General features: G+C 42.7%; 1 protein-coding gene across 3 annotated transcripts in view; it reads right to left on the bottom strand.

Moving 5' to 3' along the window:
• Nucleotides 1-4,058: 4,058 nt before the first annotated feature.
• Tapt1 (transmembrane anterior posterior transformation 1) overlaps nucleotides 4,059-19,375 on the bottom strand; it is a 46,274-nt gene continuing 30,957 nt past the window's right edge. For all 3 annotated transcript variants that reach the window (XM_087583095.1, NM_001432808.1, XM_087583094.1), the window contains 10 exons: nucleotides 19,239-19,374; nucleotides 18,422-18,519; nucleotides 17,926-17,995; nucleotides 14,461-14,541; nucleotides 12,150-12,259; nucleotides 10,811-10,870; nucleotides 10,405-10,473; nucleotides 9,724-9,800; nucleotides 7,742-7,902; nucleotides 4,059-6,039 (listed from right to left, as the gene is read on the bottom strand). In XM_087583095.1, coding sequence (XP_087439221.1) covers nucleotides 5,810-6,039; nucleotides 7,742-7,902; nucleotides 9,724-9,800; nucleotides 10,405-10,473; nucleotides 10,811-10,870; nucleotides 12,150-12,259; nucleotides 14,461-14,541; nucleotides 17,926-17,995; nucleotides 18,422-18,519; nucleotides 19,239-19,374 — 1,092 coding nt within the window. In that variant the 3' untranslated portion in view covers nucleotides 4,059-5,809. The remainder of the gene's footprint in view (nucleotides 6,040-7,741; nucleotides 7,903-9,723; nucleotides 9,801-10,404; nucleotides 10,474-10,810; nucleotides 10,871-12,149; nucleotides 12,260-14,460; nucleotides 14,542-17,925; nucleotides 17,996-18,421; nucleotides 18,520-19,238; nucleotide 19,375) is intronic.

Here is a 19,375-nt window from a genome sequence, read left to right as displayed (position 1 = left end):
TGATAGTCCAGTGAGAAACAAAATCAGATAAAAGATGGGCTTTCCAGATGGTGTCAGCACTGAAGCAAATGGACCAAGTCTGGGGTCAGGATCCTCTCTTTGGATTCACCAAGGGATATTGGCAGGTACCTTCAGGACAGTCTGGAGTCTTGGCACTGCCCTAGTGTGGCCCCAGGTGTGCACGAGCACACTGCATTCCACACAGACACCCCACTAGCCTTCTTGATCCCATGACAGCTGCACTGGGTACTTGCACCAACAGTATCTTAGCTTCTCCGGCCCTTAGGCTGGTATGGATGTCCCCAGCAGCTTCCTTACAGGACCTCCTTTTCCCAATCCTTCTCTTGCAGAAAACAGCTGATGGCACAGGCCAAGACTGCAGAAAAGGGGCGTAATGTCCTGCTCTGCCACCTGTGTGGTCGGCACATGTTACTCTTCCTTTCTAGATCGTGTTTCTGTAGGATGGGACAACAGCATGCACTCCGTAGGGGGATGAAGTTGAAACGATGTGGAAGATGAGAACAGCGCTGTGCCTTCACTCCAAACTCCAAAGGTATTAGGTGTTAGTCCTTTGGGAGGTCACCAGCCTGCCTTCAACACGCTCATCTGATCATAGTACTTTGTATGTACATGTACATAGTACAGAGTAGCTCTTCATTTCTCCTCTGTATAACTGAACTTAAAATCCCACACAAGCTCCCCTCTGCCAGTCTGAGTGGGGTCAGGTGCAGAATCCTCAGCAAGGCATTAAGGAGAGCTTTCAAGCTCCATCTCCAGATAGAGGCCCTGCCTCCTCTGACCAGAACCGTCCTTTGTGGTCTCAGTAGTGGCTGGCTCTCAATAGGCACAGTGTGTGTGTGTGTGTGTGTGTGTGTGTGTGTGTGTGTGTGTGTCTCCAAGGCTGTGCTGTAGACATGCTTCCTTCTTCAGTGACAACTGCCTTGCCGTCCCCTCCCTTCCCCTCAGCCCTATTCTAACAAGGTACCTTAAGTGCACATCCCTCACAGTGGCTCCTTTTAAATTCTTTTTTTTTTTTTTTCCCCGGAGCTGGGGACCGAACCCAGGCCTTGTGCTTGCTAGGCAAGCGCTCTACCACTGAGCTAAATCCCCAACCCCTTAAATTCTTGCAACAAGTACATCTGGCTGTCTCTATCAGGAGCTGGGGGACCCAGGGATGCAGCGCCGTCTGAATAAGGTGGTCTCCTGCGATCAGTGTCTACGGACAGGGACGAGAGTCTCATTGTCAGGTGTGCGTTTAGCTGTCCCCTCCCTTACCCACTAGACAAGATCCGCTCATGAGCACACAGCATAACTTGTTCATGTTCGTGCCTCAAAGTAACTGGGACGTTAATGTCTATTGGCTTTCCTGTCTGCATTTCACTGGCCTTGCTAACTCTCTAACAGCATCTCTGACTTTCTCAGTATTTCCATTCCTGTGATGACATAGTTAAAACAGGAGCTTATATTTATTCAGAAAAACTTCAGTCTAGAAATTATTTACTCACTCTGCGTGCTGATGACCCTGCCAGTTTGTTTTGCTTCCCAAATCGAATCCCTTAAGAAGCCAGGTAGCTGGCTAGCTCAGTGAGAGACACCGCCTCAGTGAATAAGTGGACACCATCCTTGGGCCTCCATACACATGCTTGTGTATGCATATCAGCATATATGTACACCCACACAGAACACCTCTCCCCCATGCACACACACTGCACATGGACACACACACACACACACACACACACACACACACACAAAGTTAGGTTTACCCTCATAAACTACTTGGTTTCCTTATTGCAAGATGAGGTTATATGTTCAAAGCAAAACTCTGCCAACCAGTGCCGGCCATGCCCCTCACTACCTTGCTCAGGTTTCCTTTGCCTATGGAAGTTTAATCAGTCAGGCCTTGTTTATTCATCAACCTCCCCACCCCCTGGCATTCACAGTTCCTCGTACTTGAAGCAAACATTTGAGAATCACTAAAACCTCCTTGCCATGCTGATTTCTTCTGAGTAACTCACACCCTCCTCCATCACTGACACTCCTTCTTTTCCCTAGGTGTTTCACAAGAAAACTCTAAAGCAGTGGTTCTCAACCTGTGGGCCCCAACCTTTGTGGGTCAAACAACCGTTTCACAGGGGTCACCAAAGACCACCGGAAAACATAACTATCTACATTACAATTCAGAACACTAGCAAAATTAGTTATGAAGTAAAACCAAAAATAACCTTATGGTTGGGATTCCCACAACATGAAGAACTATTTATTAAACTGTATTAAACGGTTGCAACATTATGGAAGTTGAGAACCACTGCTGTAAACCATCCTGGATGTCCAAAGCATTTACCGGATACCACACACCACACTGAACTGTACCACAGAGCTATCTTCAATAACCATGGGCATGACACCCTTGATCTCAGAGACCTTTACTGCTCTCTTGGCTCATTAGCTTTTTTGTGTGAATGGGTGTGTGTGTGTGTGTGTGTGTGTGTGTGTGTGTGTGTGTTGTGTAGGACAGAGATCAGTTTGTGTGAATTGTTTCACTTCTTCCACAGTGTGGATTCCAGGGATTGAACTCATACTGTCAGGCTTGGCAGTCTTTGCCTGCTGAGCCATCTTGCTGGCTCCTTCTAAGTAAACTCTTCTACATTCTTTCCTGACATAAAGGGCAAGAAATATCTGCTCATTAGCAGTCTGTGAACAAATCAGACTTCAGTGTTCATCTCCAGGGCGTGTGGGCTAAGCTCTGAAACACAGGGAGTAATGACCCTTACAGTCTCCTCTACTAATGACTCGCGGTACACAGGGTGTCTGTAGGGAGTGTTGCTGGAGCCTGAGTTTGACAGATGGGTCCAACCGTCATCTCCTTCACTCAGTGCTGTCAACAGATCTTCTTGGATTGGGGTGGGGCACAGACCTGCCCATCACAGCCGAGAACCCAGGAGTTTCTTGAGCTTCTTTGTCTTTTAGGAGAGTCTAGAGTATTCTAAGTCAATCAATACCTTTTCCTTTCAGAGGCATCCTGGGCCTCAGTTCCTTGCCCCTGCCACTCTAGGGTGCTGTGCGACACACATATGGTTGGGGATAGCCACCAGCTTCTCTAGGTACCAAGGGTGAGAAGGGGCAGACTCAAAGGTGACTTATGGTATGAGAGTGTCGACTTGAAAATGGCTTCTTCACCTTCTGACTCACAGAGTAAGGGCCACGAAGCTTGGCTGCAGTCCTGTACACAGCATGTGGGAAGATCGGTCTGGCAGGCAACGAGCAGTATTCAGTAAAAAATAGTTTCCTTTTTTGTCTACCCCCTTTAGAAAGCTCTGGGAAACTGCTACCAGATGACCTTAAACACAGAACAGGGGAAGATCAGCTTGCTACCACAATGTGAACTGTGCTATCCTATGTCTGCATCCATACCTGACCACTGGCCAGTTGTGCCCAGCAGGCAGGGACCCTGGTGGAAACAACAAATCACTGTGAGAAAAAAACCACTCAGAGCTGAGGCCTATGAAAATAAAGTAAAAGAATCTTGTGAACTCTTCTCTGCTGAGTGAACAGGAGCAGGGCAGGTGCTACAGAGGTGGAGAGGCAGACGCTGAGGGGCTGAATCTAGCACACTTTTTTCAAATGCTGTCACAGGACCCCAGGGAGCCAAGATAAAGTCATCAGTAGCATTTGGTACTTTGATCTGTAGGAAAAGCTAAAATGGGTCTGATGTATGTTGCACCTTAACTAGACTTTTTAAAAACCAAAGTATTGTCTTGTCTGTGACTCCCATATTATGACAACAAGATACTAACACTGTGACATCAAGATTACCACAGAATGCAAATGTCTTCGTGTGGTAAGAGATACTAACTGGTCTATGACCAACGTGAAGGCTAGTCTTTCAAAGATAAAAGAGCAACTTTTTTTTGTCATTTAGGACAAGAGTAAACATAACTAACCCCGCCCTATTATCTGTAAAGTAGAGTAAGTTCTGCTTATACTAGAACTATCCCAGTGAGATATCTACCCCATCAACTATAACAGTAATCGCTGCTACAAGAAATTCGGTGACCTTTTTAAAAAAGATTATAAAATTGAATTTATTGAGTTTCACACAAGATGCACTTATAAAATTAGTACTGAATGCCATTATGACAGAAGTGAGCATCATCCACACTCCCAAGAGCATCTGCAAAGGAAATCAATCTTCAGAGAATAGCACAGAAACAGAAAATCCAAGCGAACAAAAAGATACATCTAGGCCGTGTTCTTGTTCTGACCAGGGCCGCATTTGGCAAAGCTTTCTCTGCACCTCCCCTGGTTGCCAAGGATACTTTCTTTTGTTAAAAAAAAAAGTTTAGAAGTGGGGCCCCACTAAAACATACACAAAAGAATAAAAATGTTCATTTTAAACTTAAACTGCTTCCTGGTTTTACAAGGCATAAATATATAGCATCTCCAACAGCTACCTGTAGATTCTGTTAGTGCAAAACCTTAGAAACCCTCCTGGAGCTCAAAGGCATCCGGACTAGTTTTGTACTTAAACAGGATACGGGTAAACCACTTAAAATTTGCCATCTCTGCCCAAAGTGTTTGCATGAGAACTGAGTTTCAGAAGACAGCATAGGAAAGAGTCAGAAACGGTCAACTTTTTTTCTAAGAGAAGTGCAGAAAAGATTCTTAAGATAAAGTGGGGTGACAAGAACTTGTCCTTTGATGCCAATAGGTAGTAATGAAGCAGGAATAGCATCTTTATCTCAAACAGAAAACCTAGAGCACCTTTTGGTTGCTAGTTACAGTGTCCACGCTGTAGTACCCCCTCGTGTCCCAAACATCCCATTTACGGTCGGTCATGTGAAGGTCTCTCCCAGCACAAACACTCACCATCTCCTCTCTACACAGAACACACCCACAGAAAGACAAAAGCATTTTACAGTCCCAGCAAGGCGATGCTGCTCAATCTGCTGAGAATACTTTAAAACTGTTATTCAAAACGAAATAAAACCCCAAAACTAGCCTGTTGCTAGCAACAGCTTTTCAGCCAATTCAACACCAAATCCTTTAACTTGGAATAACCGATGAAGCAATTAGCCTTAAAGTGAAACCTGGTCACACTGCACCTGGAGTTGACATTGCTCTGTGCCATTCACTGCCATTGTGCCTGTGTCACATAGCTCACACTCTGCCCTGAGAGTAACTGAGGCAGCAGGAAGCATTTTTCAGTGACACGTGACCTTCATTAGGTAATGACTGGGCCAAGAGCTCCTTGTTTCTTATAGGATCTGCTATTCGTCACCTTGTAGTTAAGTAGCCTTTTACTCTGACTAGCTCAGATGTATTGCCAAGGATGACTCTGGTGGTGAGAACATTTATCTGGACTTATATGTAATAACTTGTCAATGCTTTGGCAGATGGAGAAAAGTTTGGAAAGAGTGTGTGGAAACAGTCTGAGGCTGGAAAGGTAACTCATGGTAAAAGCTTCACAGTTTCCCAGGTGTGTCCTTATACTGAAGAGGCCTTGAGGAAAACCCAACATTCTGGAAGCCCAGGCTGACAAAGAAAAGGAGCTTTTGCAGTGCTCTGGCCAGGGCCGGAAGTGGCACTGCTGTTGGTCAAGCAGGAGGAAGTGTTCATCAACTGTCAGCATCCAGAGTCAAGGCCAGAGGCCATCGCTGTTCCGTGATCTGCCCTTCTACAAGGCCACATTACTGGAAGAAGATACTAAGATTTGCTTGCCATTAATAATTTAAGTTTTTAAATAAATATTTAAGTGCCGTGTTTAGCAAGTGTCCTGGCACCCAGCATCTTCATCTCAGCCACAAACTCAGTCAATCCGGTTTCCACAAATTGTGAACCTGTCTATCTCTAACAAATCTTTCTTTGAGGATCTGTGTTTTAACTCCGAGTTTTCCTGTGTTATGTCCTTCTCATCACCATCTGGGGTTGTCAGGAACTGATCAGAATTGCTGGTCACAAGTAAGGGTATGACATTTTCTTTCTGATGAACAGGCTGGCTGGTGATGGAGGCAGACAGGTTTTCTTCTGTGGAGAGGCCTGTGGAAAAGGAGACTGGATTAGGAGATGATTCCCTTCAGGCACAGTGAACACTGATCAAAGCTCGCATCTTTTCAGAGTACTGGGGAGTATCTGTAACCTTTCCTCTTAGATACACCAAATGAACACTAAAAGCATGCTGTATAAGCTGTAATTTACAATAAAATTTAGAAGCTACTCACACTCTGTTCATCCAAATATTACTCACCCCATAGGTAACACTACCCCAGATTCTGGAAAGAGCCTGCCTCTGATTTTGCAGCTCCCTCTCACATGAACACAATTTCTCAGGATTACTGCCTGAGTGGAGAACAACACTGGCTCTTCACCCTGGCCTCTGGGAAGAGCTCAGCAGACTTACCGTGTCCCACTGTATACTTTGGCTAGACTCAGTCTAGCATCATCATCTGCAGGAAGCCCACATTGGAAGGAATCACCACCACCCACTCGCCCTTGCCCAGGAATTTAGGATCCTGGCAATGGAAGCAGCTGAAGACACTAGGACCCACTGACCTCTGAATTAGAAATCCACCCTCCTCCACTTTCCTTCCCCCAGGAGCTTGGGACTGAACCCAGAGCTTTATGCTTGCTAGGTTATGTGTTCGACCACTGAACCAACATCCTCAACCTCACTCAGTACCCCTCTCCCCACAATGTGGTCCTTTAAAGGAAGCTTTAAAGCAGTGTGAGCTGCAGATAGATTGCCAGGCGCACTCCTGCTGAGACCTAGTAGTCCTCTGTGACTGAGAAGGGTAAGAGCCTAACACTGTTTTCAGCTTTGACTGGCACCCCTCTTCAGGGCCTGACTTCAACACCCTCCTGAATCATCTCTAACTTGTAGTCTCTTGACCTCTAGGGCATCCTTAAGATACTCACTTTAAATACACTTCACATGACATGACATGACATGACATGACATGACATGACCCCTGATCTGATGGCTACCCTCCATTAGACTGGCCCTAGACATTTACTAATTTCTGAATGTAACAGAACACAAGCGGACACACTTGCAATCTCTGTATCACTAACAGCACTTGCATGTGCTAACAGTGAAGGACCATCTGAGCCTCCACTTTAGCTTCTGAGAAAACACACAGGAGTATGTATGACCTTGGTTTAGACCCTGGACCAGCTGGTTCCTTTGCCCTGTTCAGAACAAGATTTGTACTCTCCAGCATAGCTGGGTGCTGTCTAGATGCACTGGCCTCCTCTCCCTTTTGATTCTAAGCCAAGAGCCTGGCAGGAGTGCAAGGCCCTGGGGTGTGGGGAGGTTCAATTCTAGGTCTTAGACCAAGTTGGCCATATCCTACCTCAGCACCACCTGGCTACTATCCTTCCAAACACCAACGGCCTCTGTGCAGCTCATCTTCCTTTCCTGACCACACTCACTGTGGTCTGACACATGCTCCACTCACTTTTCTTCCCTCTCCCCAACAGTACAGACCAAGTTTATCAGAGCAGGGATTTCTCTTCCCCCAACTAAATCCCCTGGTCCTGACATGTAATTGGTTCTCAGTAATCACCAATAAAACAGTAGATTAGCAAGTGTAATTACAGTGCTGGGGTTAGGTGTATCTGTTCTAGAACGCAACTATTAAATGACCCAATAGTAAAGTAGAACAAAAACTTCTCCAGGCGGCACTTAACCTTGGTGATTTACCAGGAGGAAGTCAGATGATGAACTCTGAAGTCAACGTACCTTGAGAGGACTTGCACTTGCTCTGGGATTTATTGGAGGGTTTTGCAGGTGTGCTGGCTGGGGGAGGATTAAATAGCTTCTCTTCCATTTTGGCTTCTTTCACATATTGACATGACTTTCCCAACAGCACAATACTATTAAGTATTTTCAAGGAGATCAACCTAAGAAAAGAAACAATGTTGTAGGAATTGATCTAAGTCATGATGTGAGCCAACCTCTTAGCCTGGCTTCTGAGCTGTAGGACAGGTTGAGGGATGGGCCCAGGAGTCAGAGGACCTGGGCTGTGCAACATGAGTTCCTTGTACAAAGCTTGAGCTTTCTGAGGTTCTTTATCACAAAGGAAGACTTCTGATACATTCTGATTCATAACAAATTCTATCAGTCAGTTGCTTTTCCTAATATAGATAATTCAACATATATTCTTTTCTATAAAATAGGTAGATTCAGATGGACAAAAAGTAAGAGACAATTCCCTGTGTGGCACCCAGTATATTATCAGCCATTTGCTCTGAGCACATCATCATTACCTTCTCCCTGTGCAGAAATGGGATCTATTTATAAGGCTGTAGTGGAGGCAAAGTGGGAGCAAGAGGAAGGATGTGGCGCCAGTGTGTGAGTAGAGTTCTTTTTGGTCCTGGGCAAAATTCTTCACAGCTGATACTTACATCACTCACACACACACACACACACACACACACACACACACACACACACACACACGCACACGCACGCACGCACGCACACACCATACATAATACATAGTTTACAAATATTTTTTCTTGTCTGTTACTGTTCCTAAGTGATCCTATGAATGCTTTGTGGTATGGGCACATATACACTTCAGTGACACCAAGGGACAAAACTCGTCTGTCTTCTTTTTGGCTGATCCCTAGAGCATCCTGGAACCTGGCAGCTAAGGCTGCTGAATAGATGGGGCAGGGCAGTGGCAGGCTTGTCTTCCCCGCCACAGCTGACAAGCACACGTCCTCTCAGGAGAACTGTGCAGAAACTATTGTAACAAACAAAGGTTTTTAAGCACACTATATGCAAACATCCCTTTCCTGATTTATGTTATAAACTATGAGAACAATTAACTTTTAACAAAAACAGGAGCAAGTAGAAAAAAGGGAACTATGCTAAGAATACCAACGGCAGGATGTGGGAGCCTGCACAGAAGGAGCATCGTGATCTTTTTTGTTGTTTTAAAGAAATATTTTAATATCTACTGTTATGCAGTCTAAGAACAAAGAAATCTCTTTAAGCTTTAACCCTCAAGCCTAACACCCAGTTTAAAGTTTTAACAGTGTCTTCAGTGTGCAAAGGCCAATGTGATTCCAGTCAAAGTAAGAAACAGCTCAGGGAAAATATGCAAAAAGACTAAAGAGTACAGAACATAAAAATAAAAGTCAATTTTCTGTGATGGAAGTTTTAACTCCTACCTAGAAAAGAAAAGTATACAGTAAAATTTCTAATATTGTATAATTTAATATAAAAAACTTAGTGTCAAACTTGAGAGAGGTGTACATGGAGGCATGTTTCCAGTAATGATTTATGATTATTATAAATTACTTAAACTGTTTACTTACTGCTTGTATTTCACAACCAGGTATGTATGTAAGCTAGTTGGGACCAAATTTGTAAAAGTTTCAGTTGGCCATAGCTACTAAAACTATATTTTTGCATCAGTTAGATTAATGTAAAACAAGCTCAGTGTGCTGAATATTAGTGTAGCAAGAACAAAGGAAAATCAAAGGGGTTTTTAAATATGGACCATGACTCTAATAAAAAATTCTTTCCTAAAAAGAATAAAGTATGGTTGAAATACAAATCTTGAGCAACAAGACCTTACTATAAACTTTGATTAAAGATTCAAACTCAAGTACATAGAATAGGAAAAATACCATTGGATGCAATTAGCTTCTATTACATCTTGCAGTCAATACACACTTTACTGTAAAACAGTCAAGAATAGTTGATCTTACCCAAAATAGAAGAGTATGACACAGGCATAGGACAGGATTCCTTGCACTTTAATTGAGCTTGTTACAACTCTGATGAGCTAGCCAGAAACAAACCAAAACACAAAAGCACAGCGACAAAACAGAACCAGAGTTATTAGTTGATAATTAAAAACAGTTTTTTTCTCTCTTATTTTAACATTTTAGAGCATACTTGCATCTAAGTCCAAGAGGTGGGGTCTAAACTTCTTAACACAATATGGCCCCTCAGTCATCTAATGGTGGCTTGTTTTGCTCAGGCTAGGCCTGCTGCTGCCCACTCTTGCAAGTCCCACACAGTCTTGAAGTGCTCTCTAGAAACAGCATCAGGTTAAGCGGCCACCTCCATGTTCCACTATCCATAGCACAATGCCCACTTCTGGGATTATCCATTAGAGAAGACAATTGCTTGCCCAATGGCTAGGCAAGAGAGTAGCCTCACTGTTAGGAAAGATATCTGGACAAGCAGTCCCCTGACGTACTCTCCCTCTGGATAGCTCAAAATCCAAAGGAATGATGCATTTAGAATTTAGGATAGACTTTTCTTTCAGGTTACTTATCATTTCTTAAGAAGCAAGTCCCATAGAAACAAAGTTACTGATAATACATACTGGTGTTTTATGATGATAGCCATGTCATGACAAGAACAGAAAAGCATGAACTTACTAAGACCGCTAGTGGGAGAGGAATAAATCCCATTCTTCGTGCTACCGAGTCACTGTAGTCTGTGTATGCCTGCACGCAAAGGAGAAAAGGACTCACTCAGTTAATCAGCATCTAGAAAGCACCACTCACTGTCAGCAAATGCTCCGAACAGGTGCCTTTGAACAGAAGAGAAGCCAGCACCTGCCATGAAACTGAACAGGATGCAGCAGCCTAAATGGTCGATATGAGTTTCAAAAAAAAAAGCTCTACCATTGCTACAATGCAGCAGGAACACACGCTATCCATGTTATTACCGCCCAAGAGTTCAGTGTCTAGAAGAAGGCAAGTTCAAGTCTTCAGTTCTACCTGTAGCACATTTATCCACTGGTGAGTTAATGTCAGACAACGCCTTTAACAGAATGCTTACATTTTTCTGTCGGCTGCTAACAAGGTCAAAAGCAAGGCTGGCTCTATATTCACTGTAGACCTGAAGGCAAAGAAGAAAAAAGGATGATGTAGACTACAACAAATACACGCAGTGCAAAGGCTAAGACTTTGTAGAGAAAACTGCTTCCTAATTACACAGGGGCAGATGCTAATTAGCAGATACCCACAGCCTGAGGAAAATAGTCTAAGCTCCCTGAGCTGCTACATTCATGGGCTTATAAAGGATTTGCCTTAAGACAAGTAACAGCCAATGACTCTCATCCCCAGGGTTTAGAATGTAGGGAGAAGTGGCTGTTTTAAGCAGTGCTATATATAAAAAAAAAATAATTCTGGAATTCCGACAATTAAGTACCACGACTGAGTATTTAACCACAACAATAACACCCTCCCCAAAAGGACAGTGACAGTGAGAGACAGAAACTGGGGCTGGACTACATTAGAGCCCTTGCAGCAGCCACTAGGGAGCTTTGACAACTGCATTTCCACTAAAAATGCACATACTACCTGAGTCAAACCTTTCATTTTAATTTCAGGTACTGAGAAAATGACCCCATGAAAAGAGAACAATCCTGCATTGAAGAAGCCAAGAGAGAAAATGATGAATCCATTTTTGATTCCTGCTTTACTGAAAAGGACAGAAAAGATGCTTCAAATATTCAGCAAACCAGAAACAGAATTTTCCAACTGATACCATGTTTGATTTTAAAAACAAGTACCAGTTTATGGTTGTCAAAATATAACTCCAGAAAATCAAGAAAGGTGTTGGGCCAGTTTTTCATTCTGGACATAAGGATGAGGTTGTATAGGACACCCTGCCTTCACTGTGTCTGTATAGTGACGTATAGCCTCAGACCTATTTCTAAAGATACTACAGAAAACGGTTCCAACATAAACAAATCTCTCTTAACATAAACAGCTTCTTCAAGTGCGTTCAAGTGAGTTCACAAGTAAAATGTACAGCTCATCTCCTGGAATTTAGCCATCTGATTAGATAATTCCAGCACTTGGGGGGCAGGGGCAGGCAGACCAATGAGTCTGAGGCCAGCTTGGTTTACAGAGTGAGTTCCAGGACAGCCAGGGTTATGCAGAGAAACCCTGTCTCTAAACACCATAAATAAAAAGGAAAAAAAAAAAAAGCCAACTTTTAAACTTCAAAGTTTGCCAACTTGCAAACTTGTCAAGGTTTTGATGGTTCTATTTTAAAAACAGACTCAGTATTTTAATAACTCATTTTTCATAAATACAGTAAACCAATGGCTCTATCTTTATTAGATAAGAAATCAATGAAACACTGAGGAGGAATTACTAGAAACACGTACATCTGCAGTGATGTCATTGAATTTGGTGATAAAGGCATGCTTTACAATATCCACAGCAATTTCTGATGCAATCACCATACAGACGTCAGGAAACAACACCCAGAGATGATCTACAAGCACAGAAGAAGCACACAGTTAGACTTCTTTACATAAGCAGAACTGCACCTCACGCTCCCAGCAGCCTGGGACCCCCCAGCGTTTCCAATTCATAGTGGAGAACTAGCATCTGTCAATCGTACCTTCATTGCCAAAGTCAACTTTACCAAGCTAAAGGATAATATTCAGTAGTTTGCACTGTCCTAGTACCACTTCACCTGCAGGCCAGTGTCCAGCAGAACCTCTGTCTCTGAGAAGTCTAGATACCAGAGAGGTGACATGGGTAAGTAGTTCTTTAGAAAAGCCATAACTGTCTCAGTCTGACAGTAAAAACCTAGCTGATATGCTGATGCTCTTTCCTCCTTCGTCACTATGACATAAAAGACCCCGAGGTTCATTTATTTCACAGTCACCTAGATGGAACTCACAACTCAGCATGGACAACTGGAGGGCAGGGCTGCCTATATGGACAATACAGAGCAGCTTTTCTGAGTCTGGCAGCAACTGGCTGAAGCTAGGAGTCTCCCGGAACTATTAAAACCAAGTGCTGCCATCTCCTGCAATGTTCTTATACAGATTTGCTAAGGTCTAAATTCCAGTCTCCCTATCTACAAACTGAGGACAATAGAAATCTCTACATCTCACAACGAAGATTTAACTGAGATACTGGTATGCAACAGTGCACTTTCCATACAAAATAGTGTTTCTGTTGTTACCCAGGGTACAGTGGGAAAGCATGACGTTCAAACCAGCGACAGCATCCAAGCATGGCGCTCCTTTGTCACTGCTGTGGTGACAAAGGAGACTCAAGGTAGATTATAGGAGTTCACAGATCCAGTTCTTAGGAGGCTCGGGTCTTCCTCTGGCATAACAATTCTGTTCCTGTGGGACTGACCTCATCTGGGCTCCTGGGGTTGTACATGCCCACTCTGACTTTTGTGGAAACTTATTAGCTGATCTTGTCAACTGTGCACCAAAAGCATCCAGTCAGAGAAGTGGTTCAATGGGTAAAAGGTACTTGCTGCCAAGCCTGACCAGTTGAGTTCATGCTCTAGAACTGTCGTTGTCAAAGGAGTAAAGCAACTGTCAGAAGTTGTTCTTCAGCCTTCGCTTGAGTGTGCAAGTGAGCATGCACAGGCATGCACACACACACACACACACACACACACACACACGTAAAACTAACTGCTTTGGAAGCATATAGATAACAGAGTCGGGTGTGTGGCATTAGGAGCTTTCCCACCATAGGTCAAGCGGCCTTTGGATCTATTGTGACCACAACTGCTGAGATCTACAATTTGACCTTACAGGTTTAGTAAAAAGGTAACTTCTAGAAATGTGTTTCCAAACTCAGTTTCACTTTATATGTGATTCTAATTCTTCAAATGTTCTTGAAAACAAGACACAACCCACTAAGTTAACAAGAGGCATCCTCGATGTTGGAAGTAACACAAGAAGTGTAAAACCCTGCCTGTTCCATTAAGAACAAAACTGTACATCAAGAAATTGACCAGAGCGACCGGAGCAGTGGTTGCATCCCACCCAGCTCCACACTGTGACCACTTTCTACCTCAGCAGCTTATGGGTCCCCAACACTCCTTAGCTCTTCTCACACCTGGATGGGGCACAGCAGCAGGTAACTGTTGACAGAACAGGTGAACACTTGTGGAATCTGACAGCATCCTGTCAGCCCAGACTCAGGAGCGGAGATAAGGAACACACGTTACTGTTTTCCACTCTGTTTCTAAAACGACCCCCATTTAATAATGGTGAGGGTGATGAAGAGCAGGCTCTAGCCTAATGGTAACTAGAGTAACCACACCAGCTATAGCTCCAACAGAGCCTTGAGCAGTATGCTTACTCACCACAACACCTCAGAGATGCTGAGGTCTTATGACAGCCCAGCCTGCAGAGTATGACCATCCGTTCACTTCACAGCGGTACAGATAGTCACTTCAGCACGGACTTCACTCCATGTGAAAGGGTGATCTTTTTTTTTTAGTTTTTCTGAGACAGGGTTTTTCTGAATAGAAGCCCTGGTTCTCTTAGAACTCCCTTTATAGACCAGGCTGGCCTTGAACTCAGAGATCCGCCTGCCTCTGCCTTCCAAGTACTGGGATTAAAGACTTTCGTTACCAATGCCCAGCCTTGGTTTGTCTCAAGAGTAAATTAACAGGATACCATATTTGATTCCAGAGAGAGCAGAGAGTGTTACCTGGATTCCAAGAGAACTGCTCCATGTTTCTTAAGCAAACTATTAGCAAAAGCACGTAATTTGTGAATCGTTCCTTGATATCTAAAGAGAGAGAGAGAGAGAGAATGAACAATAAGTGGTAAAGTGTATTAAGTAGGGGAATACTTAAAATAATTCTATTAAAACATTTGTAAAAAAAAATAGTGATTTTTGGAACCCATGGGGTCCCACTTTAGGCACCAAAATTCACAGTGCTCAGGTCTTTTATATATAAACACTGCACTAGCTGTACATAACCTATCACCTTCTGTCATATGCTCCGAGTCATTTCCAGATCCCGCATAATGCTGGTACAACTGAAAAACAATGACTGTAGTTGTTTTCCTGTATAATGTAGGGAGCAGTGACAAGAAAACATCTGCCCATCTGCCCATGTTCAATACAGATGTGGCTCCTGCTTAGAATATTCTCTACAGCCAAAACCATGTAGGCAGGGAACACAGACACAGGGGCCTAATTGCTGACTAGTGTGTGTGTGTGTGTGTGTGTGTGTGTGTGTGTGTGTGTGTGTGTACGTACACATGTGTGTATGAACATGGACACATGTGTGTAAGCCATTACTTAATTTAACGACATATTTAAAGTTGTTCAAACTGGGCCATCAAATGCCTCCAACAGTCTTTGGGCATACATGGCAACTGTTTTCATTTTATAGAAGAAAAATAGAATTAAACATAAGACTTGGGGTTAAAAAAACAAGACAAAACAAAAACTTAAGTGCTTCTATGAAATATCTAAACGGGTAAGGAGAAGCATGTAATTTTTTACCAAAGAGAATACTGGGTTGGGGATTTAGCTCAGTGGTAGAGCGCTTGCCTAGCAAGCGCAAGGCCCTGGGTTCGGTCCCTAGCTCTGAAAAAAAGAAAAAAGAAAAAAAAAATAATAGCATTCCTTGGAGTTATTAGATAATGTGTGTGTGTGTGTGTATGTAGGATTAGGTTTCACAGTGGTGTTTGCCCTAAGTTAATAACTAGTTGATTAATTGGTATGCATTTAGTGAAAATAGAAAACTGAAGTCATGTCAAAGACAGTTTTTGTATTTCATTTTTTTCAGTTGTTATTTTCTCTAGGAGTTTAAGATACCATGTGGTCCTGAACTTAGTCTGTGTGACAATGAGTGTGCACTGTGTGTGTCTGTGGACACACCACCTGACCCTGAGCACTACCTGTCAGCACCCTGCAGCTTGATTTCACCTCACCATCCTCTGTGACCGGCTTTGCTTCTCCACTTCCTATTCTTGTTGCTCTAGAACATGACTGGGCTTTCCTTTCATTGCAATCCCCTCTGGGTGAGCTACCTTTACTCTCTGTGCCCTCCTTAAATTCTTGAACTCTTCCCGTCAGAGCTGGCACCTCCCCTTTAGAGCTGCCAAGCTTCTCACTTGTAGCAGGGCTGAGCTGTACTTTCAGTGGGCACAAATGCTGTGCTGTCTGTGAAACCAGAGCATGAATCCTTACACAATCCCACCTGTAAGATATATATAACAACTGATTCGAAGTACACAGCACAGAACACTTCCTCTGAAATGCATTAAAAAAAACCCCAAAACCCGGAGCAGCGTGTGTGGGGTTTTCAAGTGCACATGTTGACCAGCTCCACAACACGTATGTATATTCTTTCACATGACTTCAAAGGGGATGCAACTTACAGTCTGTCCTAGCATAGCTCCTAGCAAAGTCAGACTGAAGGGAGGAAATATTCTCTGTATTTAGTTAAAGATGGATCAGAATTCACGGGATTGCTTTTCTAATGTTTAACTGGAATTTTATACAGTTATTTACAAATCTGTCTCAGTGTGGGCACTCTATCCTTTCTAATTTTCATGAACAAAGTTAACAAAGAAACGTATTCATGACAATGAGTACTGAGAATGGCTGTATACAACAAATCTGGTTCTGAACCCAATCAATAGTAGAAGGAAAAAGAGCGCATGGTTTGAAGTCAGTCAAGTGGGCTTCTGTGTGTAACGGAGCCACAAAGAAAGCTGTCCCTAAGCTTTCCAGAGTGGTTGCAATGTTCACACCGTATAGCATGGAAAAGCACTTAGTCCCTAACTTCCTTCTTAGCACTGTTAGCCTACAAGAGCATTCTGGGAGGTAATGCAGTGATGTCCCATTGATTTGCCTTTGTATTTTCCTAATGATTCGTGTGAACTTACTGGTCATTCATACATTTTCATTTTCAAAATCCAATCCTTCTGCAACTCTAAGTCATATCACTTTGATAATTAATTGGCAAATTTTGTTCAGGTATGGTAATGTCCTTGCTCAGATATATACATACATACATATATATGTGTGTGTGTGTGTGTGTGTGTATATATATATATATATATATATATATATATATATATACATATATATATATATGTATATACCCTTAACCTATATGTGATCTGCTTTTTCATTTAAAAAAATATTTTCCCTTCATTTTTATTTTATGCGTGTGAGTGTTTTGCCTGTGCTCCGTGACCCTGCAGTACCCATGGAGACCAGAAGGGACATTAGATCTCTTGAGACTGCGGTTGCAGACACAGGTCCTCTGAAGGAGCCCAGTGCTCTTAATTAACCTCTGATGGTGGGTTTTTGGTTGGTTTTCAAGACAGCATTTCTCTGTGCAGTCTGAGCCCCCTTTCCAGCTCCTGCCTTTCATTTCATTTTTAATCAGCGTAGACTTTTTTACAGTTTTGAAAAATTGATTTATAAATTCTTCTTATGGTTGGTAATTCTGTGTAGTCTCTAAAAATGTTCTCCTAAACAAAGCCTGTAAATATTTTCTTCTATATTTTATTTAAAATTTTAAGATGTAGCACTTATATTTATGGCAATAAATTACTTTGAATTAACATTCTTGGAGGAGGACAGGGCATTGCTGGGAAACCCTGTCTGCCCTCCTTCTCTCAACTCCACCCACAGAGAAAATTCTGCATCTGCTTGGAGAAAACTCCAGTCAACATGACATCATTCCTCACCTCGTGTTTCTGACAATCCACCCAAGAGTGCCCAGCTTCTGGCCATGTTTGACCACCATCCCAGCTCCTAGCTGGCACTCCTCACTCCCCGCCTAACCTCTCTAAGCCTTCCTTCCTGCTTTAGCCTGGATGTGACTTCACTGACCTCTACCTGTGAGAAGGGTGACTACACCAGAGCTGCCTCCTCATAAACCTGACTCTATTTTAATCCTGTCTAATCTGCCCTAGATCTGCAGGACTGAGGGAGAGAAGATGCCTATCAGTGACCGTTATTAGGTAAAAAAAATACCTCGCTATTTATCTGTTTTAGAAAACAGATAAACCTTTCAACCTTTAAAAATGTTTTGAGATATAATTACTTTTAATTAAAATGTCATTATTCAACATTTGTTTATGGTAATGAGTCACTTTCAAAGACTATAACTAGAGCTACAATCAGAGTCTGACAACTTACCACTATTTGACATCTGAAAGAGATTGTTCTTTTCAAACTTCTTGAATACACTTCCTTTAATTTCAACAAACTGAAATGGCAACAGAAACACCACTGTCACTTTAAAAATATTTATTTTATATTTATACGCACACACACACACACACACACATACACACACACACACACACACACACACACACACACACACACACACTCTGTCTTCAGACACACCAGAAGAGGGCATCAGATCCCATTACAGATGGTTGTGAGTCACCATGTGGTTGCTAGGAATTGAACTCAGGACCTCTGGAAGAGCATCCGGTGCTCTTAACCACTGAGCCATCTATCTCTACAGCTCCCATCGTTATCAATTTAACACCTTAAGAGTTGTAAAAATCAATTCTTTCCACAAAAAGCTTCTTAGACTAACAGGTAACCAAGAATTCCTTCCATGCACTGTATTACCATGAGCCCCTTCCTAAACTCCCAGTGCGGAAGTGTGACTCATACTTACATTATTAGACATCATGATAGTAAGCAGTGACTTGTTGTGAGAGTTAAAAGCTACATTGAGAGTTGTCGCTTGAACCATGATAAGAATTGCATGTAGAACTAAGAGCAAGTCAAAGAAAACACTTGTTTCACAATTATTAACACAATATCATACAATTTTAAAGGTAAAAAATGGGGGAATGAACATAGTTTCTAAATCAAATCTGCCTAACAAATATTTTCTTATTGTCACACTTTTCTTATTATCTAGTTGATATAACCTGAGATGATGTATGTACTCTACATGAAAGAGGCAGAAGCAGAGAGGAAATCTGAACATCCATTATTTACAACTGCACCTCTGGAAGGTGGCACAGTTAGGCCTTCACCAGGCCATGGTGGCTCATGCCTTTGATCTCAGCACTTCGGAGGCAGAGGCAGGTGGATCTCTGAGTTCGAGGACAGCTTGGTCTACAAAGTGAGTTCTAAGGCAGCCAGGACTACACAGAGAAACCCTGTCTCGAAAACCTAACAAACAAAAAACCTAAAATCACCACCACCACCACCACCAAAAACAGACGTAGGCCCTCAAAAAAGGTGCTAATTAAAAATAGAAGAAGTTAGGGCAAATGATGAAAGAAGAGACTAAGATAAATACATCTGTATTATGACAATTCACAGTTTTAAAAGTGAACCCAGAAGTAGGTCTGGGTTGGTTTCTTTGGTTCCCCGAGTGATGTGAACATTAAGGTGGCCTTCACGTGCACACCTCATCATGTGCACGGATGGGTGAACAGCAGCACGGGCTGCTGGAGTGCCCTCTAAGTCTAAAAGGATACAGACATAGAGAACAGCCATGAAGAAGTGAGGAATTACTCCGATGTGTGCTCTTTTTCTTTCTTTCGGCTCTGTGGCTGTCCAGTACAGAGCATCTAAGATATCTTGTCCAAATGAGGAGAACAGACGATCGGCTACC

This window comes from Rattus norvegicus, chromosome 14 (genome assembly GCF_021556685.1).
Source record: "Rattus norvegicus strain SHRSP/BbbUtx chromosome 14, alternate assembly SHRSP_T2T, whole genome shotgun sequence".
Taxonomy (NCBI): Eukaryota; Metazoa; Chordata; class Mammalia; order Rodentia; family Muridae; genus Rattus; species Rattus norvegicus.
The sequence above is the reverse complement of the archived record's forward strand: the minus strand, read 5'-3'. Positions and strand labels throughout refer to the sequence as shown.